The 25,240-nt window shown below is 38.2% G+C and overlaps 1 protein-coding gene and 1 pseudogene across 1 annotated transcript in view; one reads left to right on the top strand and one right to left on the bottom strand.

The window, feature by feature from the left end:
• LOC140169375 (uncharacterized) overlaps positions 1 to 7,957 on the bottom strand; it is a 52,358-nt gene extending 44,401 nt beyond the window's left edge. Inside the window, exons 1-3 of the mRNA XM_072192632.1 lie at positions 7,826 to 7,957; positions 2,791 to 2,875; positions 683 to 914 (exon numbers count right to left, since the gene is read on the bottom strand). Coding sequence (XP_072048733.1) covers positions 683 to 914; positions 2,791 to 2,875; positions 7,826 to 7,857 — 349 coding nt within the window. The 5' untranslated portion in view covers positions 7,858 to 7,957. The remainder of the gene's footprint in view (positions 1 to 682; positions 915 to 2,790; positions 2,876 to 7,825) is intronic.
• Positions 7,958 to 15,844: 7,887 nt separating this feature from the next.
• LOC140170004 (uncharacterized) overlaps positions 15,845 to 25,240 on the top strand; it is an 84,333-nt pseudogene continuing 74,937 nt past the window's right edge.

A 25,240-nucleotide genomic window follows, 5' to 3' on the forward strand; every position in this document is an offset into this window, starting at 1 on the left:
AAATCTGCTTTAGCGATCCCCTTTCAATGTTTAAGAAAGCAAGATTTCTTAGATGTCCTACAGGGCTCCTAATGTCTTTGGCTGAAAATTCTCATGCCTGTGAACATTCGCAAGAATTCATCAAAACATTGTGAGTATTGTGCATGATTGCCTAGTGTTGGCCCACCCTAGTGTTTTCAAGTTCCCCACATGGTCGATAATAGCGTCAATAATTGGCGAAAATCTGGATTGGAAACCTGGAAGTGAGCCAGAAGTCAGTGTTTCTAGTTCATATTTCATTGTTTTAGCGTTTTTTATCGTTCTAAAATTGACCTTGAATAAACGCCCCCCCCCCTTGGGAAAATGTAACGCCCCGGGGGTGCTTTTTGTAGCCAGCATAGATCTCCCCAAATTCTCTTCTACCTGGTCCTCTGTAAAATCAAGTTCCTGTGACTCATGTCTTTCACTTTGAATAATCCTTTTTTTTAAATAGTAACTTAACATCTACATGTAGCCTTATTCTACTTTTGCTTCTTGATGATTAACACTGATCTTCAAGTTATGGTCTACAAAAATTGATGAGGCCCTAAGAATTTCAGACCCATGGGTATAGGGGCCCAAAAAGTTCTTCAAAATTCAGGTTTTTATTAAACCTGATGTAGACCAAAGCTGTATTTCACCCAATAGCATAGATATCACTTACTTGGGCTTTCAATGGTTGACGGCCTTTCGCTAGTTGGCCAAGACTCATCAAATTTTGCTGATGTATCTCTGGGGCTAGGTGTATCATGAGTGGGTAATTCCCTTGCTAACATAGTATTGGTTGCTTGTAGGAATCTCCTTTCACTAGGGCTTGCATGCTTCAATGATTCTACTTTAGATTTTGATGGTGGATTAGTTTTTGATGTCTTTTGATGATTTGCTGTTAACCTCACCTGGAAGATTCAGAAAAACAAATATTAAAAAGTCATCAAGCAAGACGGGTTGTTCAATATTTTTCCTAAATCTAATCAAAATTGGAGAGCTACTGTTCCTGAGATACATGTAAAACATTCCTCCCCCTTCCACGCCTACCATAAAGGTTTCATGGTTGGCCTTATCCTGGGCAAATGAATGCATGAAGAGTTATGAGATGGTAAATATATGTTGATCTGGAGGTGAAATATGTGCAGTAATAATATCACATGGTACAGTCCGCTAGGTAATGCCACAGTGATGACATTACATCTAAAATCCTAAAAAAACTATTGCCACACCCAAACTTATTTCGCTGCACTGTGTCCCTCCCCATATTGCATACATGATTAGGACTATGTCATCAGTATTTTCAGCTAGTTTCCCAACAAGTTGGATTGGGGTACAAGCAATAATGTTAAATTGAAGATGCAGTTTCAAAGATTATACCCATGATCATTGTTTCCACTGGAGCATCTCATGATCTAGGTAGAAGCCACTCTTTCAAAATTGCACCTTACATGAGCTTATACAGTGGAAACTCGTTAATACGAGATCGCCGGGGTCGGCATGTTTAGCTCGTATTAAGCCGAGTTCGTTTTAAAAGTCAGGTACAAAATATGTGTCGGAAGACTGCATGTATTTAAGCCTAAAGTCGGCTCAGTGGGCTGTACAAGCAAAACTTCACTGGTCGAGTCTGCATAGCCATCTTCATTATTTTATACTAGATTTGCAGCCTCCGAGCAATGTCACAGTTCGAAATTCCCTCAATCGGTATGATAGGCTAATAATTGTTTTTGATTTTCGGTAAGAGGCATTTTTCTCACAGCTTTCTGATGAAATTCAGATGATTTTCTCAAGCTGATTATCGTAAACAAATAAAACTGTGATATCGGGATTTCCCCTACTTCCAGCAGCTAGTAAACATGCCTTGAACATGTTGAAGGGTTTCCCACTTTCGATCGAAGGGCGGACTTCCGCGTTTGCGATTGGCTAGTCTGATATGTCGTCAGCAATAATTGGCCTTATATGGCAAATTTCGTCATGACTTGATTTTATAACATCTAAAAATAGGAAAGGGAATCCTCATTTGCCGCTAAAGTGATGTCTCGAGCGAGTATTTTGTCAACTTCTCACATGATTTGCATCATAAATTTACATTTTTACCTTGGGAAATTAGCTTGTTTTATCCATCATAAAAACAATAGAAAACAATAGCTTTGACTGACAGCAAGTGCTCGTATTATGCGGATTTCGTGTTATTTACCTCGTATTAAACAGTTTATTTTGTACAGTAAATAATAGGGGAAAATCGGGACCATGAGTTTCTGTTCGTAGTAAGCGGTTTCTCGCATTAAGCGATCTCGTGATAACGAGTTTCACTGTAATTAGAGAGGCGGCCTATCTGCTGTGTCATAGCATGACATCAGTCAATATGAGACATGTCTCATACATTGTATGTCTCATATTGACTGATGTCATGCTATGACACAGCAGAAAGGCCGCCCTCTCTAATTATAATTAATTTACATTGGCCGTGGGACATTTACGAGAGAATAAAATCATTACATGTTCAATTCGCCGGCTGATCCGCCATGAGCTGTTATGGCGTGTGGTGGTGAGCTGAACGACATGTAATCGTTAGTGCACACTGGTTCGAATCCGAACGGTTCTGATTTTTTCTCTCCTTTATTATAATGCCAGTTTGTCTGAGCTCCATTTCTTTAATTCTTACATGAGCTTGTTTGTTTTAAACTTCACTGAAGGTTTTTGTGCTTGATTTACAATGTATATAACATGTAAACATGGGGGCTCAGGGCAAAAATTTGGTTGTAGTTTCTCCTTTCCAATTCTTACCTCCTTCTGTCCCTTAGTGAGCTGCCTCTGTGTAGAAGGATAATAATGTGCCAGAGGCAAGGCATCATCTGCAAAAGGGTTGTCTCTGTAAAGAAATGATATGAGACAGACTGAAATAATGTGCCAGAGGCAAGGCATCATCTGCAAAAGGGTTGTCTCTGTAAAGAAATGATATGAGACAGACTGAAATAATGTGCCAGAGGCAAGGCATCATCTGCAAAAGGGTTGTCTCTGTAAAGAAATGATATGAGACAGACTGAAATAATGTGCCAGAGGCAAGGCATCATCTGCAAAAGGGTTGTCTCTGTAAAGAAATGATATGAGACAGACTGAAATAATGTGCCAGAGGCAAGGCATCATCTGCAAAAGGGTTGTCTCTGTAAAGAAATGATATGAGACAGACTGAAATAATGTGCCAGAGGCAAGGCATCATCTGCAAAAGGGTTGTCTCTGTAAAGAAATGATATGAGACAGACTGAAACAATGTGCCATGTTCATGTCATGCTGTACCTGGGGGGAATTTGCCCGAATTTCACTAGTTATTGCAGGATTCCCATCCTATTAATAGGAACATTTGGAGAGAAGAATAATCCCAAATACTTTCAGCAAGTCATGTGTCATGTATTGGTACATCAAATAAGGTGGAGTAGTTACCAATATTTTTTGTGTTTGGACATCAATTTCAGTTGGAAATTGGAAGCAATTTTAAGGAGTATTTCGTGATCCTAGCATATCCTCTTATTATGACATTTTTCAGTACATATCTACGAAAAAAGCTTATTCCGAAAATTTCAGTCGATTCAGATTTTGCGTTTGCGAATTATACATGATTACACTGCTCCATAGGCTACTCTTCAAATTTCGCCATATCTTTTCTAAACAAATTGATCTCCAAGAAATTTTTTGTACATAAACATTAATCAATCAATCAATCAAATTTATTCATCCAACAATGTATGTATAATATAAATGTAAGCATATAAATGCAGTGTAATCACAGATTATATGTGGTGTAATACAAAAATATATACTAATCTGTATAGCACAGATTATACTATGCAACATGTTAGGGCCTATACATATTAAATAAATATTATATGCAAAGTATACTGAGAATAAGATAATAAACAAACATACTATAGTATATATTATGGTATATGATAATAATGACATGGTAATGATGAATTGAAACAATGGTTATAAATAAGTTATGTCTAAATACTAGTAAATAGCTAGACTATTTTTGAATGCACATACAATGGAGGATGAGGACACTGCTAAACGCAAAGCGTGAGATTGCAATGCCCTCCTACGGAACAGTACAAGACAAGACAAAAACAAAGTTATCCGACTACATTAAAGAAAGAAAGAAAGAAAGGAAGGAAGGAGAGATAGGATGAGATAATAATAAGACAAAGATAAGGACAGCTAGAAAATGATAAACAAAAAAATTACGGGGTAACGAGTAACGACAGAGCTATAACAATCAATGATGATTTTTTTCATATTATATTTGAAGGAATTAAGTGAACTAGAAGCTTTCAGGTTTGAGGAAAGACTAGTCCAAATAATTGGACCTTGAGAGCGAGATATATTACGTAGCCAGAGGTTTCCAGTGATATAAAAATCTCAACTTTTTTTGAGAAAAGTGGGGGGATTAGGCTGTGGATCACAAAATGCCCTTTTAACCTATTGCATGAAGTAAGGTATCACTTTATTGCTAAAACGTTACGGTATTTATTATTCTTAATCATATGTTTTTTGTTTTGTTTTTCATTTTCTTAGTAATATTTTTGTGAATTATATTCAGCAATCAGCATGTTTAAACAAGGTTATCTACTCAAGGGGGCCAGGATTATACAGGGATCTTCATACAAAGCCCGGCTGGCAGGGGGCCGGGACATAGTGGAATGTATACTATTACAGAATGTGTGGAACTTACTGCTAATTTGTCTCGTTGTAACCCGTACAAAACTCGGGGAGCTGATCCTGGTTGCGATGGTTATTTGTGGAATGCCTAGGGTGTGCGCTCTTGAAGCAGCAAAGTCCCTGAATTGTTGTTTAATGGTTTGTGGAATGATGTGGGCCGTAGTGGTCAGTGACAACCTGTAAAGTGTGCAGAGGCTTGTGGATCAACGTCTAGGCATTGTGCCTGTGCGTAGCGCACTATAAATCACTGCGCTTTTTTTGTGTGTGCCCCACACTGCACTGCCGGGACTATCGCAGGACATGGCAGAGGATACCACACTGGCAAAATGTATTTCCCCGGCTAAATCCCGCTAGTCCCGGGTCCCCCAGAGCAGCTATCTTAGGGACTCAAATTGACTGGCGCATTAACACGGCTGTATACTCTAGACATTGTTTCTTTCGCAAAATTGAGTGTTTCGATATGTTTGTACTTTGTTATGTTTTTTATAAATACAAGGAATGTAAATCCAGATCTGTAAACTCCAACTGCAATATTTTAAGGATTTTATTTCATTATTCCACTCGTGTTTGAAATTGAAAAGGAAAGAAAATTTTTGTTGTACCAGCAGGGTACACGCGCGCAACAACGCATCGCGTTGCGTATTGCACAATTTGTTAACGCACAAATACGCTTACGCATACGCGACCCTTATCTGCATGCGCTGCGCATCTTATGGAAACACCACGGAAGCACTGATTTCACAAAAGCCTAGTATCTTTGTATCTTATTGTTTTTATCAATAATCAATAAAGTTAATGAGCTAAAATGACTAAAGAAGCTCATTAACATATAATTTTTGCCAATATTTTGCTAAAAATCCATGCATAAATGTTCAGGGTACTTTTATTTTGCATACTTTTGCCCTGAAACTTGGTCAAAGTGTTTCTAACATGTGCTAATGTATTATACAGTGAACCCCCCCTAATTTGCATATTTGCATAATTAATTAGCATTTATGCAAATTAGCTCATTAATTATGCAGATATGCAAATTAGAGGGCGGCTTCACTATATATTACCGGTACATTAGAACATACTAGAAACACTTTGACCAAGTTTCAGGGCAAAAGTATGCAAACATTTATGCATGGATTTTTAGCAAAATATTGGCAAATGTTACATTATTAATGAGCCTTTCCAGTCTTTAGCTCATTAACTATATTAATTATTGACACAGAATTAAAACCAGAGAACCAGGACTGCATCGCGCCGTCAGCTATGGGGATAAAATTGGGGGTATTCGGTTTCCCTCGGAATGCGCTCGAGGCATTCGTTGTCATGCAAGCGCGACATAGATGATGTCAGCACCGTCGGCAAGGACCCGAATACCCCCAATTTTCTCCCCATAGCTGACGGCGCGATTGTATGTGGCGGTATAGGGAGTCCCGGTTCTCCTTCTCTAATTCTGTGATTATTGACAAAAACAATAGGATACAAAGAAAATATAAATTGATGTATTATGGAAACCGTAAGTCCGATTTGCTCCAAGCAAGGCATTTTGATCAGTGTACTTTACCCTACTCAATTAATCTGTTTAAAACATGCTCAAAGCATTTTTTAATTTCTAGAAAATGCATCCAATACCACCTTAAGATTTATTGATGTCTTGCCTTTATAAAAATGTATACTTTTATTATGTCTTGCACCATTAATTACAAAGTTATTGCACTTTTAATACATGCATGTCTGGGAGTACACAGCCTCCTTAAAAGCTGGACAACAAGTACTCCTGAAACACATAGTGGAAGATCGGGATGGTCCCCAGTAAGAGATAAATCCGCACAGCATGCTAGACTATAATCAAATGCAGCAAACCTTTGATGAGCGCGACTGCCGTGATGTTGCAAATTCAGCGCTAACAACGCGTACGGCGCACAGTTCATTCATAAATTTCCACTCAGCAACAACATATCCCCTTAGCAGCCAATCAGAGACAAGTGCGTGCAACGCAGTAAATATGTGATGTATCCTTACAATACGCGCTCGTCAAAGGTTTACTGCATATAGCACTAGGAGCCAACATGTAGGTATGCTAGGTGAATTTAAATTTGCCATCAAACTGCATCATTTTATATATCAAATTAAAGCCCTTGAGTAAACAAAGCCAAAACTGAAAACCTTTTTTTCATAGCACTTTCCGTAGCAAAGTTACATCTTGTCAAAGACTGACTTTCATCAAAAAGATTCAGTTAGCAAAATTCCCCAAAACGGCATTTCGGGGTGTTTCTAGATCTTAGTCTCATGGCTTAACGCAGCTTTTTTTTAATGGAACTGCTATCAAAATCCTCTAAAATTCCATGTGCGACTTGATTATCACCATAAAAAATCATATATTTGGGTCAAGTGAAGTATAGAAAACATATTTATGTAGGTTTCCTTCACCGACCTATTCTCGAAAAAAATTCAAATTTCTATGTAAATATGCATTGTGTTTGGGCCCCGGTCTCGGCGAATTTCGCTGACTAGCAAATGTGTTAACTAAAGGTTTGCCTGGGAGTGGGATACCTACAACATGTCAGTCACAGCGCACTGACTGAGCCGAGTTTTATTGTCGCACCCATTGAATTTGTGTGCAACTCGCTATCGGGGAAATGTACGTATAAACCATTTCCAACCGTAGCACTGTACCTAGCAGGATAGGCACCCATATGATGATAAAGGACGCAAGCCAAAGGTGGGCTGTTCCTCAATGTACGTATAAACCATTTCCAACCGTAGCACTGTACCTAGCAGGATAGGCACCCATATGATGATAAAGGACGCAAGCCAAAGGTGGGCTGTTCCTCACCAGGTGAAAGGCTGCCGAATTCTGCAACTTTACCCTAAAAATCAGTTACTTTACAAGTGTCAAATTTGGCCTTCTAATGGTCTCAGTTGTTATGAAGGAAGCAAATACCCGCACTGGGACATAAAAGATATTTAACACAGAAGAGACTTTTCGAATTTTCTCTACAAAATGAACAAATTAAAGCTGAAATTAAAAATAAACATAAAATTGAACTTCAAAAAAATCAAAACATGAAAAAATTAAAATAGCAAAATACAAAAACATGAATTCTTCACTAACCCTGGTTCATTTTTGTCAAATAAAACATCCATCGCTTCATTTTACTTGGTCGATGAACTGAACTGATATTGACATTTTGCCATCATATTTCAAGAAAGTTACCCAAAAAGTTGAAGAAGATTCATCTCCCAGCTCAGCTGCCAGCCAGCCGAAGTAAGCAAAGTTACTAAACCAGCTCGACCTCGATTCTCTCGCCCATCGTGTTTTCAGACCCACTGGAGCAGACCTGGCGCAGACCTGACATAAAACCACATGACATATTTTTTTAAAGCAAAACATCAAGGCATCTATTAATATGAATACAGATTTGGTGTAAAACAACAATGGAGAAAATCCAAGAGAAAAAATCCAGCAAATCACAAAAAAAGTAAAATGGGGGGGAAGGAGTTCTTGGTGAGCCGGGGGGGTTTGGTGAGCCGAAAAGGGGGGGCAAGCAAGTTTTGGCAAGTCGAGATGGGGGGCATGCGATTTTTGGTACACATCCATGGGGCGCCTTTTAAATAAAATGGAGAGGAGCCTGAGAGGCCTGAAGAAAACAGGGGAGAACAGAGTAGAGCAGAGCCCCGGGGGGGGGGGTAAATAATAATAAAATCATTAAAAAAACACGTAAAAAGGGTAGTCACGATACGCGCATATCGTGTTTAGGGTGTCAAAAACATGAAATATTGGAATATGGGGTAACTTTGGGCACTTTTCAGAGTTTTTAAACCACTGCTTCCAAACAAAACCAATTATAATATATCTATAAATTAACTCTTCTTTGTGACATTAATAGGGTTCCCTTCTACACCTTGAAGTTGAAAAAGATAGTTTTTTAATTATTTTGTAAGGGTGCCCTAGGGGTTAAAAATAGCCTGACCAAAGTTATCCCGCATTTGGGGTAACTTTGGTAAGAGTATTATACATTCCATGAAGAAAAAAAAAATCAAAAAAATTGATCTTCGCTGTAGATGGGCAAGTTGTTGTTTTTTGTGACATTTTACCCCTTGCAAAATTAATCAAGCACTCAGGGGCTGTGCAATAATTATGTGTAGGCCTACCCGGGGTGGTGAATTCTCAAAGTGGTCTGCCAAAAATCGCTTCCCCCCCCCCCTCGTTGGCAGTGCCAAAAAATCTTTGCCCCCCCCCCTTTCGAAGTGCCAAAAAATCTTTGCCCCTCCCTTGCACATTAAGATTTTAGGGAACCCGGCCCTAATCTATAACCTTAAATTGTCTTATCATAAATCAGGAAATTTTGCATATTTGAATGTATTCCTAATGTTTTCCTACACATTTTTAGGGCGTAATATAGAAACAATGCTCAAAATATCTGTGCCAAAAATCGCTTGCCCCCCTTTTCGACCTGTGAAAACTCGCTTGACCCCCCCCCCTTTTGACCTGCCAAAAATGCTTTGCCCCCCCTTTTGGCCTGCCAAAAATCTTTTCCCCTATAATTCACCACCCCGGGGGTACACATAATTATTGCACCACCCCTCATCCTTGCTCACAAATATCGATTTTTAGGGAGCGATCGTTATTTATGGCAGGGGGGGGGGTAATGGGTAAATTTAGGGGGAACACAAATTTTTTTGCGGTCTTGAGGGGGGGGAATCTGACATTTTAGTTGAACCAAGAGGGGGATTGTTAAATTTTAAATGGAGAAAATTGGGAAAACAAGGGGAACGCAAAAATTTTGAGCGGACGCGAGGGGGAACGCGAAATTTTTTTGTCGATATTTTTGCCAAAACACCCATTCCCCCCCTGCCGTAAATTGGACATGAGCTACTATTATTTCTTCCAAATATATTTCTTAACAAATTGAAACTTATTATTAAAATTAGAGTTGGGCGACTATCACTTTTTTCCTAGTCGACTAGTCGGCAGCAAATAGTCACGACTACGACTATAGTATTAGTCACGACTATCTGTGGTCAGAATTGGACCAAAAAATCGGGTGAAAGTTTGCTGCAAATTTACAATAACAAGTCAACAAGACCATTTTAATGATGATTTATGAACTTTTTGATTACTTGTTTGTATAGTGTTACCATGGTAGGTATAAGATAATACCTACCATGGTGTTACTATTGGTAAGACAATGACTAACGTTTTTATCACATTTTCACAGTTTATATTTGTAAGTATTTGGTTGGTTTTGGTGCGGATATCTGGCGCTTTTAACGTGATTTTGTAACATTTTAATTTATTTGCGTTTGACGACTTTTGGTTTTCAATAGTCGTAGTCACGACTACCAGTAATAGTCGCGACTAACGAGCCCACAAACTGGTCAAGGGAAATACACGGCCACCGTGGTTTTCTTCAAAACTAAAGAGACTCTGCAGCAAGAAAGAAAAGCATTATAATAAGGCAAAAAACTCAGGTAAAAAGAGTGATTGGGCCAAGTTCAACATCATCATGAAACAAGTCGATAGGGCCATTAGAAAAGCCCATAGAGACTATGTGAATGATATTATGGAATCGGACAACTCAAAAACTTTTTGGCGTTACATCCGAGCCCGTAGGAAAGACAACACTGGTATACAGCCTCTGAAAGTTGATAACAAGCTTCTTACAGATGACCAGGATAAGGCTCAAGCACTGGCCCATCAGTTTGAGAGTGTGTTTACCAAGGAAAACTTGGACCCACACTCCATGCCTTCGATGTCTGGCGAAAGTTACCCTGAGATGCCTCCCATTGCCGTTGATCTGGAAGGCGTCACAAAGCTCCTCCTGAACATTGATGTGTCCAAAGCCATCGGACCAGATATGATCCCAAACCAAGCTCTGAAAATGGCAGCAGTTGAACTGGCTCCAATTCTTTAGCACTTGTTCCAGCAGTCTCTTGATACAGGGGACTTACCACTAGACTGGAGGAAAGCAAATATTACACCAATTTACAAGAAAGGCGCCACCACAGACCCGGCAAACTACAGACCAGTTTCGCTCACATGTACCTGTTGCAAACTACTGGAGCATATCGTTGATAGTAACCTGGTGAGACATCTTTCCAGGTGGAACATCTTATCCGATAACCAGCATGCATTTCGTAAGGCCAGATCATGTGAGTTCCAACTAATTTTGACAACCAACGACCTTACCAAGCAACTGGACGACGGACTTACTACAGACATGGGTATCCTCGACTTTTCGAAAGCTTTTGATGTCATCCCACATCATAGACTGCTCATCAAACTAGACTTCTATGGTATCCGATCTGCCACCAAGAACTGGGTTTCCTCCTTCCTCACAAAAAGGTTCCAAAGGGTCGTTGTTAATGGAAAATCCTCTGCGTGGGTTCCTGTTCTCAGCGGAACTCCACAAGGTACGGTCTTGGGACCTCACCTCTTCCTCCTTCATATCAATGACATCCAAGATGGAGTGACAAGTACAACAAGACTGCCTTATCTACAAGACCATCAGATCTCCCGAAGACGAGTGTGATTTCCAGACCGACCTGAACAGAATGGTAACTTGGTCCACCAAGTGGGGCATGAGATTCAATCCCAGCAAGTGTAAAACCATGCGTATCACAAGGAGAAGAAACCCACCCCGACCTCTTACAATATGATGGGTGTCGACCTGGAGGAAACTAACAGCAGCCAATACCTTGGAATCTCCATCCAAAGCGACCTACGATGGAATAAGCAGACAGACCATGCCAAAACAAAGGCCTTCAGGGTTCTAAACTTCCTGAGAAGGAACTTCTATGACACCTCATCCTCCATCAAAGAAAGGCTGTTTAATACACTTGTCCGTCCACATGTTGACTACGCACCGCCGCCTGGGACCCTTACACATCTAAGAACATCAAAAATCTCGAAAAGGTTCAAAACGCAGGGGCGAGATATGTTACAAACACCTATGGCAAGGACACCAGTGTCACAGCTCTGAAGAATTCCTTAAACTGGCCGCTTCTTCAAGACAGACGCCGTAAAGGAAGACTGACCTGCTTTTACAAAATCCTCAACGGACAGATGGACATCGACCACACTAACTACATCACCCCCAAAATCAACCGCTCCAGAAGAGGCCACAGCAACCAATTTCAAATAAACCAGACCAGGACCGACGCATACTCAAACTCATTTTTTCAAAGAACCGTCAAGGAATGGAACTCTCTTCCACCTACAACAATCAACCAACCTTCCATAGCTACCTTCAAGAATTCCCTGACAAATGACTGTGTTCGACCACGCCTCAAAAACTAGCCCGCTCTCATCACACCTCCAGTTTAAACTCCCCAGGAGTATTTAGGAGGTTTACCAATCCAAGATCCAAGATTGGCGACTTAGTCGCCCAACTCTAAACCAAATATGACTAAGATTGAAAAGATATAGGCCTATTTGACCGACCAAAGTTACCCCGCTAACCGAAGTTACCCCATTTTACGGTAACAAAATTACAATTGCTAAAAATACGTGGAAATGAAATTTAGGGTATGAAATTTGATGCAAGCTGGAATAAAATCCCTGTTTAGGAGCTAAGTTAGGGGTGAAAACACGTCTTGTTTAGGGAGCTTTTAGGGTATCGTTTTAGCCAATGGTTAAATCCTTGTTTAGAGTGCTTTTCCAAAGTTGATTATCGCGGATGGTGTAGGCCTACACGAGCAGAGCAGAGGAGCAGAGCAGAGCAGAGGGGACTAAGAGGAGAGCAGAGGATAACTCGAGAAGAGGGAGAAGAGAAGTGGAGGGGGGGGGGTGTTACAAGTCATTCAATTTGTCATTATTTTTTAAATGAAAAATTTGGCAAAAAACATAGAAAACAGCAGCAATATTGACCGTAAAGTTGAAGCCACATTCAAATACATTAGGCCTAGCTAATTTTTCTACAGGCGTGTATATTATAGGCTTCTATTGGCAGAGTTGTGGTAGATTATAGGCCTATACATTATCAAGCATAATAAAAATATATTTTAAAAACAAGACCAAATTGTACAAATTAATTCTGTTTTCAATTGTCATAATGTGGGGCTACCAGTCACGCTGTAGATCAGATTTCATCTGGGCGAATTTATTTGGGACGAGCAATTAGTGTACCGGCTGGCCACAGTTCAAACTTTACAGCCTCATTTTACGCCACAGTTCTAAATCGTAAACTTCGCTATGTGTGGCTGTACTTGGCAGTTCGACACTCTGGCCTGCGCTCTCTACACTATGATGTTTCGGACTTTCGGTAGCAACAGCAGTCAACAACATGGCGACCTTCTGATGAACGAGTTGACCAAAAATACAACGAAAAATACAGAATATTTTGCCTTAATTTGTTACAATGAATGTATTGAAATGTTAAACGGTAGGTATGATTAATAAAAACGATTTATTTTAGATGCCGTGTCACGAATATGGATGTCACTGTCAGCCTAGAAAAAAATTCAGAAATGAAAATGATGCCAATCAATTATCAAAATTTTGAAGTAAGCTCACAGAGCTTGCATGACTCAATGTGCATGGGTAAGCTTACAGAAAAGGTAACCTTAAACCTACCATAAGCCTTCCACGAGTTGGCATGTTAGGCCAGGGCTACATAAATGAGGCCTAAAAAAGAAGAAGATCCAAAGGCAAAGCATGTGAAGCAGCATGAAACTTGGTCGGACGGTTTATTTAATATCATTTTATAATATTTAAAAAATATTTTGCCAAAACATGTTGCTCGAGAACTCTATAAAAGCTCAAGAGGGAAAGATGACAGGGGTGTCAAGAGTGGCTAACCATCAAATTAGCACACAACGGAAGTTGAACACAAGCATACTTTTGTTTTCATATTTTTTTCTTTATTACTTTATTTATTTTTCTCTTATTTTTTCATAGTTAAACTTATTGCACAAAGAACAAATTGAAAAAATTAATAAAGTACACTGAAAATAAATCAGTTTTAGAGCTTTTAGACTCTTGGTAGTCTTGCCAGCAAGACTTCAGTCTTTATCATAAACATAATGACATCTACGGACCTGAAGTCTTGCAGCGGTACATAGGGATGCACTGTACGCTTAAGAAAAACAAACTTCAAGCATCAAGAAATATACCTTGTATTTGTCAGTTTTACCTCAGAGATGCTGTAGACCCTCTCTACACAGTGTAGAAACATCACAAGTAGAATGCTGCTCAATATGATAAATCCAAATCATGAAAATAATGCAATTTTGCAGAGCAATATTTTGACCACTTTTGCACTAAGTAAATTACTCCATGAAGATTGCAGGTTTTGCCAACTCAGGGGATGTTGAACCCACCCAAAAGTTGAGATCAATGTAGATCAATTATCTCAACTTTGGTATGGTAGTATAGTATAATGGGATTAAAATCATCCATGTACGCCCAAACTCTGGTACAATGGGGATTAAAATCATCCATGCAGGCCAAAACTGTCCTTGAGAGTTCCTCGTCTACATCCTTGGAGCCCAAAATGAGCCCACATATTGTGATGTTTCTTTTTTGTGGTACAGATATGAATAGAGTGCCCTATAACTCAGTATGCTGAGTTATAGTTACTAGAACTAAGACTCTTGGTGGTAACACATTATTCGTTTCGCGTCCACCGCCTGCCTGGGTTTTGTGCCCCGCATGGATTTATTTTAATTTTATTTTTTTCCCATAAGTATGATAAAATGCTGAAAAATAAACTGCTCAAATAAAGAAAGTCCGCAGTCATGTAACCCGTTCTACATCGAAACCTGATCTTGTTATGACAATTTGATTGATAAAGGCGTGTGCAGAATTTTGTTAGCTCCAATTTGATACCACATTTGCTACCCAAAACTCTAAATTCACAGAGATTGATACCTGTATATGAAATTTGGTGCATTTTCACATAAATGCATGGAATGTGGGCTAAATACGCAAGTTGTGAACTTGACATTCACAGAGGTGCCAGTAGAGGATACATAGATTATGTCATTAAAAAAGACATAATGTTGTTAACATTAACTTAAGATTATTAGCAAAAGTCTACATGTAACCTTTTTTTGGGACACCTGGTATGTCAAAAATGGCTATAAAAAGGCAAAGTTTGGAACAAAATAAAGCTTCTTCGACGGAATGAACAGCATGTTTGAACATGTTGAACTTCTTGTGAAAGTTTGATTTGATAAATTAGCAATTTTAACCTTATTGCTTGGGTGGTCTAAAAGTCAGGATTGCCAGAGCTGTGCTATACAAATTATATAATTACACACCAGAAGTGTGCTGTACAAATTACAAACAGACAAAACATTTAACAAATTTTTTACCAAAGATAAGAAAATTCAAATTACAGGAGGGGGATGGGGGGACACGGCCCTATTTTGTCAGATATTTAGGTAGGTCGAAAAGGGCAATGTACAAACTGTAACAAAATATTTTAGGGCCGATACATATTGGCATTGTTTACTTGAACCATTGTCAAATTGAACTTTCCCATCAAGGGTAAACATAAGGCTTGATCAGCTAGGTTTCCAGAAATGGTGTGCTCAATATAAGCTCATGCAAAATAGCTGATTATTGGAATTTCTTGATTTGAGTTTTGAATTGATGGTTTGATCTTTGATGTTGACTGTTAGTTCTTCTGGTAAATTCTTCCACTCTTTGAAAGACATTCCTTTGAAGTTTGAAGCTTGATTAATGATTTGTTATGAGATCTGTGAGTGTGATGCGTACAGCTGGGGTGGCGGATTAGTGTTAGGATAGGGATGGTCAGGTAACAGTGCCATCATCATCATCCTTCAGCTGCGGAGCATGCGACTACAACTTTTCTTCCAGCTACATCGGTCTTGAGCTATTGCTGATAGTTGACCTTGACTCAGCAGGCTGTCCATCATATCCCCATAAAGACACTGGAGGTATTTCCAGAACAGTGCTAAGCTTTCTATAAGTTTAAGTTTCTTGGGCATCTTGTGATTTTGTGGCTTTGCTGAAGTGTACTCCACTTTGAAGATTTCTGAGGGTGGTATATTTATTTATTTAAAAAAGCTGTGTGTAGTTCACAGTTTACATGTTCACTAAATAGCAATAAACTATTGTTTTATTACTATTATTAAGTAATGTTTTATTAACTTTCAAATGCTTGTATAGGCTTGTATATAGTTGTCTACCCAGTCTTCCACAACAACTGAAAGTTAACCATGGAGGTAGATGAAAGACTGCGCTACCTGGAGACCAGGATTACATCTTGTTTACGCCCAAGAAATGATGACCTGAAAGCGTTGTTTTCTAGTGATCAAAACAGGTAGGTGAACTATCATATCTAATCTAAAATGGAGCTGTTGGAATTAAAGGCACTGTCAGTAATTTGCTAAATCAGCAAATCTAAAAAATCATCTAAAATCAGATCTGTTTAAAGAGAATGGATGTGCTAACATGTATACACTGCAAGTGATAAGATCAAACATCACAGCATAATAAGGGTACAATGCAATTGAATGGAGCTTCAAATGATTATCAACACTGCCATTTTCACTGGGATCAGTGATAGAGCCTTTAAGTTACTGCTCTGTTTATACAATAAGCCTGAGTTGTTAAATTCAAAATTTTTAGTCTGAGCTTTTTTATCCTTGCATCCTTGATGAGTCTTCTAAGATGGAAAGCTCAGGCCACAAACTAAAAACTTTGAATCTAATTTTTGGCAGGCTGAGAGGGAGGAGGGGGAGGGGCCCAAGCAATTTTTGGCAGGCCAGGGGGGGATCAAGCATTTTTGGCAAGCCATTTGAAAATGTTACTCCCCCCTGGCTCACAACTATTGCACAGCCCCTAAAGTGCTTAGCGAATAACAACTTGTCCTTTTTTATCCTATTGTTTCTGAAGGCATGCATTCTTGGAGTTCTGCAACAATGAAGACATCCGTCGCCTTTTCGTCTATACCACACCACCAAAATCTACCCTTGTGGCTTCCCTAATCCCACCGACAGACTTACGAAGTAAAGCCGTGTTCTTCCTAAAAACTAATCAGGCTTCCAAACTAACCAAAGACAACATACGCACAGATGTAGTGTTCACTGATTGTGATACTGCAGCACTTAATCAACTTGATCTGTTAGTCAGAGAGGTAAGTGTGTTATAGGAACAGTGGTATGATTCTCTTACTAGGCCTACCAATCAACCAGGCTTACAAACTAACGAAGGACAACATAAAATGCACAGATCTGGTATTCACTAGTTGTGATACTACAGCACTGAGTTAGCTCAAACGGATCTGTTGTGTTAGACACAGAAGTTAACTTTGTTAAATGCACCAATATGCGTAGACTATGCAAAAATACAATATAGGCCCTAATGCTGGAACAAGAACTTGTTGTGACATATTTGCTATATTTTCTATAGGTGTACCTACCACTGCTGTGCACTGATGGCCTACAGACTTACAGCGGTGTCAGTGCTGACAAACTCATGGATATTTTGCATCGGATGACTGGTAATGTAGAAGTAACCAGTGGAAATGTGGAGGTACGTAATAAAACAGCACAAAGTAACAAATCAGCAATCACACAGCCATATCAGTATCATGGTCATGCATGTTTACTTTGATTAAGCATTGATTAATTTCTGCATTGTGGCCACATGAAAACACATCTAGTGTGACAGGTCATAGCCATCTGCAGTTAGCAAGGCCAACATTGATATCACACAGCGGGACCCGATCACAGCTATCTCTGCTAGACTGTGGTCCATTTATGCTCTCACACCCAATAGAATTCTTAATTTGGCATTGAAAATGGTTTGTTAATGAACATGCAGTTCATCTTCATTGTATTCAATACGTCTGTTTGAGGAAACGTTTCCCCTAGTGTTGGGCGACGAAGTCGACTTCAGTCGGAGTCGCGACTGTTAAGAACAGTCGGCGACTCGACTTCTTCTATTGTCAAAGTCGACTTTTTACCAGCTTATAAAATGCTTATTTTGTGCTGTAAAAAATCTCCACTGCCTTCAAAAACAAAAAAGAAAAATGCTCAGAATCATCTAACTATCGTAGAATTTGTTGATATTTATTAGTTTTCTGTACTTACATACTTTGTACTTAAGTGATAAACCGCAGTGCATTTTTATTGGCTTCAAAAAACCTGTCGGAAAACCCCACTGTTTAAGCACGTACGTCATTGTTATTGACATTGCGTTGTTTATTCCCCTCCCTCCGTGTATTGCTCTTCTTGTATAGCACTATCTCTAACATGTGGAGATACAGTCGGGAGTAGTGTTATTTCCTTCAAAATCGTGTTCATTTACATCAAACATTGATAGCGCATGCTGCCATGTGCAGGCGCTGTAAGCTTCCGATAGGGGTGTGTTTGGACAATATGAAGAATGGACTACAAATCAACAGAATGTTTCACGGATGTTATAGTTTGGTTTACATGTTGTCGATGTCTTCATCGATTTATTTAATTAAATAGTTTCATATTTTATTCACATTTCAAAATGTACATTATTATTGTTTAATAATAATATTAAAATCATGTAGTACCCCTCCCCTCTGACTCAATGGAATATCCCCGATCCGAGTGGACGGCCTGCCTTTGAAATTAGGAAACCCGTTACGATGAGTGACGTCAGCGCCGGCCATGTGATTTATTCATCGTGTTTTTAATGTACAATAACAACTTGCGGCGTTTGTGCAGTGGCCATGAGATTTACCCAGCTTCAGAACTGGATATTTTTATGAAGTTGAACGGGAAATGATTTTTTGGATCTCCGATCAAAGTGTAGGGATTCGGTAACTTCATACTGCTGTGCATGTAAGCTTAACCATTAATTTTTATACAAGTTAGGTCACCAAAACATTGCGTATGCATAGTTTTCATGTCAATTTACAACAATCCAGATTCCGAAATTGTTTATCCGCCAAAGTCGCCGACTCAGTGGAAGTCGCGACTTTCAAGCTACTGACTAGTCGACTCCAGAAAAGTGCATGTCGCCCAACGCTAGTTTCCCCTACATATCACAATTTAATGAATAGAGTCTAAAGCTTGGAAGAAATGGAAAAATAATTTCAAAAAACGAATATTTGAAAAAATGAATGAAATATGATATAAAAAAAGGTTGATATAACAACACCCTTATAGGCATGATAAAAGCTTAACTTTTCTGTGTTTTATTTTCCTCTACAGGGTCAAATCATGCTTCCTCTTCCTTCCATAGAGGTTCTAGCAGAAGCAGCCACCCTGCAAACCAGAAGATCAGCTGTCATTCATGTCCTAGAGTCATCAGTAATAGGCTGGATTAAACAAATCAAGGTTTGACATACAATTCCCTGGCTTCTACATGTAAACAGCCCAAAGATGGGATAAAGTTTTGGCAATAACTTGTACACATACAGTATTAAAGAGTTACTTAAATAGCTGTTGGAAACTGGTTTTCCACAACAGTAAGCTGCGTAATGAGATTTTACAAGCATCATGAGTATTGAATCATTACAGAATTTTGTTCAGAAGCAAACAAGCACATAAAGTGTTGTGACAAGTAATTATAGACCATAGTGGAAGAAGTGTTGATGTTCAATTTTTATGTTACCATGGATATGTTTTTTATTTGATACATGTCAAAGAAATGAAGAGCTTATTTCCAAACCGTGTTAAGTCCACAAACCCATGTATCTGATTTCCCTGTGCAATATTGCAATGCTATAGGTATTATAGTTTCAAAGCAAACGCACAGTAACAATACTGTGTGGCCTTTGTTTCCCAAATGAGAACAATATAGTCTGTATATTGTTATGCAGCATTGTATGGTAAATAATAGCTTGTAGAGGGTACAACTCATTGTTCAGGACTTCAACCGGCCCTATATTTCCTATAATTCCTATATTTTTGAACTTTTCCTATATTTCCCTATATAGTTGTAAAATGCCCTATAATTCCTATATTTATTTTATCAAAATTTACGTATTTGTTTTTACATGCACTGATTGACCAAATCATTATTTCTGCTTTATAATATTGTGTCCCAATGAAGACAACTGAAGGACTGTGTGCTCTTTTGTATTTTGGCTTTAAAGTAATAGCACTGATCAAATTAGTTTACATGTAACTTAATTCATTATTATTTATGAAATATTTAATTGATATGAAGTTTTGAAATACCACATAACTTGGTGTATACATGTAGGTGGAGAAATATAATTTACTGACAATTTGTTTTCAAAAATCACTATGAGTTTAATTGACATTCACATCAAATTCTTATTCAGTTTGTGTCTTGTCAAGAATACACACAATTTGATTGGTTTCACATCTCTGGTTTCAGCTATACCTTTATGACACGCTAGTGCATAGATTGTAGTCGCAGTACGCACACTGCGACATGATAGGATCTCTAGTAAAGACTAGTATCAATAAACGCACATAAAGAAAATAACACATTCAAAGTACTTAATAAAATGAAGATTTGATTGCGATATCCAACAAAAGTCTAATTGTTACCTACAAAATACTGAAATGTTACTTACGAATACAGCATAATACATGATATTGTGTAATGAAGTGTCCCTACCAATGAAAATTAATTGTCAAAAACTTTAATTGGTACCCCCGGACAATATTATTGGCCATATACGGCTAGCATTTTCCTGACACCCTGTGGTCTACAATACACGAAAAAAGCATAAATGGGAATATACCATTTGTTTTAGATTGATTAGTATTGCGATAATGAAAGCATCCTAGTGGTATTTGTAAGTAACATTGGGTTATGATGTCACATTTACTATCACACGTCCTGGATTTATTTTTCAAGATTAGTAATGGCACTTTTGGTTCCTATAAGGCCAACATGCCTTCAATCAATGGGCAAAAGGAAAAAATCATGGACTTTTATTTTTGGCCTGTGTACACTTTTGGTTGGATTCGACCGTATACAAGTACGGTCTTACTTTTCTGGGAAACAAAAACAATTTAATTTTTATCCAAATTTGAGCACGGAACACATTTATCCCCAATTCATTGCACATGATCATAGGCTTGACATAAAGAATTTCATCAGATCAAGACCAATCAAAACTTCCGTTTTCTGGACGTTTCATCAACCATTGGTTGACTTCATCAGCAGGAATGCTGCTTTGACACAGGGGCTGATGCTGCTCCAACTTATAGAGTTGCCAGTTCAAATATCACACAGCACTTCAAAACAGCAATACTGCTGATGGAGTCAAACGATGGTTGATGAAACGTCCAGAAAACATAAGTTTTGATAAGATAAAGAATGTCATGGATAATCTATAGGCCTGATGAATTTATCAAAGAATGGCTGAGGGGAAATGGAGGAGGCCATTACCTGTGGAAGTAATGTCCGCATTAGTAAGAAGATACTGGTAAATACAGTAAATATGGGTAAAATATGTCGATAAAAATCCTCTATTCTACATACATATCCATCATTTGCCCTATATTTTAACTATATTTTTCCTAAAATTTTCCTATATTATCCCTATATTTTTTCCAAAAATGGTCCTATATTATCCCTATATTTTTGCAAGAGTTGAGTTGAAGCCCTGCATTGTTGCTAATGTCAAACTTGTCAAGGTAATTGTGATTGTATCACACAGGTACATGAGACACATGGGGTTGTGGACTTAAAGGCCGCTATAAATATCTGGAAAACACATTAAGGTGGCTGTGTACTCTCAGACATGTATGTAGTAAAAGTGCAATAACTTTGTAATTATTCGCGCAAAACATATAAAAGTATACATTTTTATGAAGGCAAGACATCAATAAATCTTAATATAAATAGTGATAGGCTGTATAAGGGTGTAGTTGCAAACAGCTTAGGGTACCAGCTTATTTGATGCAGCTTGTTGTTCTGAGTAATTTGACACCAATTTTATTGAAATCTGCCAAAAATTGAGACAGTGCGGGCCAAATAACGACACACAAGGGGGGGGGCAGATTTGACCTTTATTTTCTAGTTTTAAGGGAATTTTATCACATTAAGGATTATGTAATGCATTTTTGGTATCTAATTACATAGTTTTAGGTACAGGAAAGTCATTTATGCATTTTGTGTCAAATTAAACTTTTTAGTGTCCTTAAAATTAACAGTTTTGGGTAAAATTAGGCAGTGAGGGCGCTTTACCTTTTAGCGACCACTTTCGCAACCATTTTTGATTTGTAAGTTAATCATACTAGAGATAATCATCCATCATCCATATTCTGAAATTTTCAGCCATTTATCACATTTGGTGTGGCCGTGGCGCTAGTTTTTAATACAGGGATAACCTGCCCATAGCAATATACAGGGGTCAACGACCTTTGTATCACATGTAAGTCAATGGAAGCGTCTCTACACATTTTCAAATGGGTACCACGCACAAGTGAAATAAGGTTCGGAGTTCAAATTTGGACAGATGCTATTATTTATCAGTAGCTTTGATTTGATAATAAGAAATGATAAAATTTTAGTAGGGGGATAAACGTAACCGCTATTAGGCTGAACAGCGCCCTCACATCCTAAATTGGCTCTTAAACTTGCATCAAAACATACGATTTGTGTAAAAATTGCGTAAATATATCCAGGGGACCCAAAATCATGTAAATAATCATTAGAATCCAACAAACAGCAAAGAAAACACCCATAATTGTCAAAATAGTGAAAAATAGGGGGGGTCCCAAGAAATCCCCCTTATGCGTAGTTTTTTGGCCCGCACTGTCTCATTTTTCAACCGATTTTTTTTTAAAAGGTGTCAAAATGCTCAGGAGGATTAGCTGCTTCAATTCAGCTGGTACCCTAAGCTTTTTGAAACATCACCCTTTTTTTTGGGCTGTACAGCCTATCACTAATATAAATACAGATTTGGGGTAAAAACAACAATTATGAAGAAAATCACAAAAAAGTGAGTTTTTGGCAATATTTGTTAGGTACATCATAACAAAAAAACACTCTTTCCAAAATATTTTATTTTGTTTTTAGCTCAATCTTGAGGCTCCATTCCAAAAACTTTATTTTTATTTTTTTGATATTGCCCTTATTTTTTGAGATATTGACCATATAAGGCATCAAAATGAACTTTTTAAAATTCAAAAACGCCTATTTGCACAAAATGATGCCCAAAATCGGAAATAGACCAAAATATAAAAAAGTGAGAAAACTGTTTTTTTGAGTCGATCATGCTTTTTACGATGATCATATTTGCTTACCTATAGATGCTGTATTTATTGAGTTATCGTGTACCTAAATCGTCATTTTACCGAGAAAATGAACATTGAAATAATGGCCGTTGAAGTTTAAAGTGGTCACATTTTGCACTTTCATCGAATCTCACAGGAGAATGCGACAGTTTTCGCTTTTTGTAACTTATATTACGTGAACATCGGGTAAATCCACAGCCCCTTGAGAAGTTTGAGCGAAATCCATTCATAACTTGATATTTAAATCGGGGAAAGAACTTGAAAAAACCCCACATTTTATCAGCTAAAACGGAGCCATTTGACCGATAGGTTTTTGTGAAATCAGTGCTTCCGTGGTGTTTCCATAAGATGCGCCACGCATGTAGATAAGCGTCGCGATTTGTGCGTTAACAAATTGCGCGACACGCAACGCGATGAGTTGTTGCGGCGTGTACCTTGCTGGTACAACAAAGATTTTCTTTCCTTTTCAATTTCAAACACGAGTGGAATAGTGAAATAAAATCCTTAAAATATTGCAGTTGGAGTTTACAAAATTTTTATATTCCTTGTATTTATAAAAAACATAACAAGGTACAAACATATCATAAAAACTCAATTTTGAGAAAGAAACAATGGCTAGAGTACACAGCCGCGTTAAGTTGGGAGCTGTACAAAGTTAGGTGGTATAGAGGTGAACATTGACTTGATTATATTTTAAGCCTACTTAATTGGGTTGTCCTTGAAAGTTTGCCTGGTCAACTGGATCCCCCTTTAACACGGTTTGGAAATAAGCTCTTCAAATGTTGATTAAATTCATCATGATTTAATTCATAATTCCATGAATTTTAACAAGATATTTGAAACAAACTGACACATGGCAGTCATAGCACCTGAGCTACAATCATTTGTGTACATCCATATCAAAAGGAAGCATTTGTCAGCTGCTACATGTGTCTCATTTCACATAATAGCTAGGAATAAATACCAGACTCATTTCAAGTGGAGGTCACTTCAAGTCAAATGGTTTAGGAATACAGAGAACATTCCTTAACCATGTGACTTGGGGATGATTTGAAGTGACCTCCACTTGAGATGAATCTGGTATTTATTCCTAGCAATTATGTGAAATGAGACACATGTAGCAGCCAACAAGTGCATTGTTTTGATATGGATGTACACATTTAAGGTTATCCACATTTTGAATTACCCAAGTAAATTCACTACTAAGTAAAATGTCTTTCCTTCCTTCAGCTTTTACTCAAGCATGATCCTTTAATGGACCTCAGAATGACATACGGCAAGAGACCAACACCACTTGATGAGGTCAACATGTGGAAGAAACGTCAGCAGCTGCTGTCTTCTGTGAACAACCAACTGGACTCCACTGTAGCCAGCGATATATTGCTCAATCTGGATGAGGCAAACAGCACATACTCACATTCCTTTCATAATGTTAGGAAAGAGATCACACAGGTAGGGTTTCTTCAATTCATTTAATAGTATTAAAGGGCAAAGATATTGAATTAGTAGAACTTGGACTCTGTATAGCCACATTGCCTATTTTGAACAGTCTGTAATTTAGATGAAGTGCAATTTGAGCAACATTTTTGATACAATCACCCATTGCATTTGGCTGTGTTTACTTTCAAACTTCATTGCTTTACACAGTGTCATGCTTCATTGATTTTTACTATAGGCAAAATGTATAATTCTCGATCACGAAAGGTCGTACTTTTGTGCAACAACACAATCGCTCTTCCTCAGACCGTGATAGGTCAATTCTCAAAAGATGTGCTTGCTCAGTAAGCTTGTGGTCTGGCGTAGTACGCTCAACGCAAATATCTGTGCTTACCCAAGTTGGCTCTCATGATCGAGAATTAGATATTTTGCCTATAGATTTCTTGGGACTCTAGCCTCAAATGTGAAGCTATCGGTGAGCAAATCTGAACCTTGACTTCTCAAGCAAATTATAATACACTACATAGGTAAACATGAAATCACTTTAACTACACAATACTTTTCTTTCCCTTATTTAGGCTCATGCGGAGACCAATGAGAATCTACGTTTCCTGGGTACCTTGTTGCCATGGTTTGAGAAGCTTCATCAAGCCACATATCCAGAGGAGATGTTGAGGGTGTTTCCTCCTCTCATTCATACCATGTTGTTGGTCTGGTCTCATTCAAGGTTGGTATTTTATCAAACAAACATTATTAAGTCCATTTGGCTTCCTGGAAGCAGTAATGTCACTACTTTACAGCAGTTACTTTGCAAGTGTACAGATGCACTGCCTTTGATGGCATGTGTAAACACACCAGTTCTTTGAGTCAATGGATGTGATTTAATACTGCACTCATTGCAGCACAGATCAAC

Source organism: Amphiura filiformis, chromosome 14 (assembly GCF_039555335.1).
Source record: "Amphiura filiformis chromosome 14, Afil_fr2py, whole genome shotgun sequence".
Lineage (NCBI taxonomy): Eukaryota > Metazoa > Echinodermata > Ophiuroidea > Amphilepidida > Amphiuridae > Amphiura > Amphiura filiformis.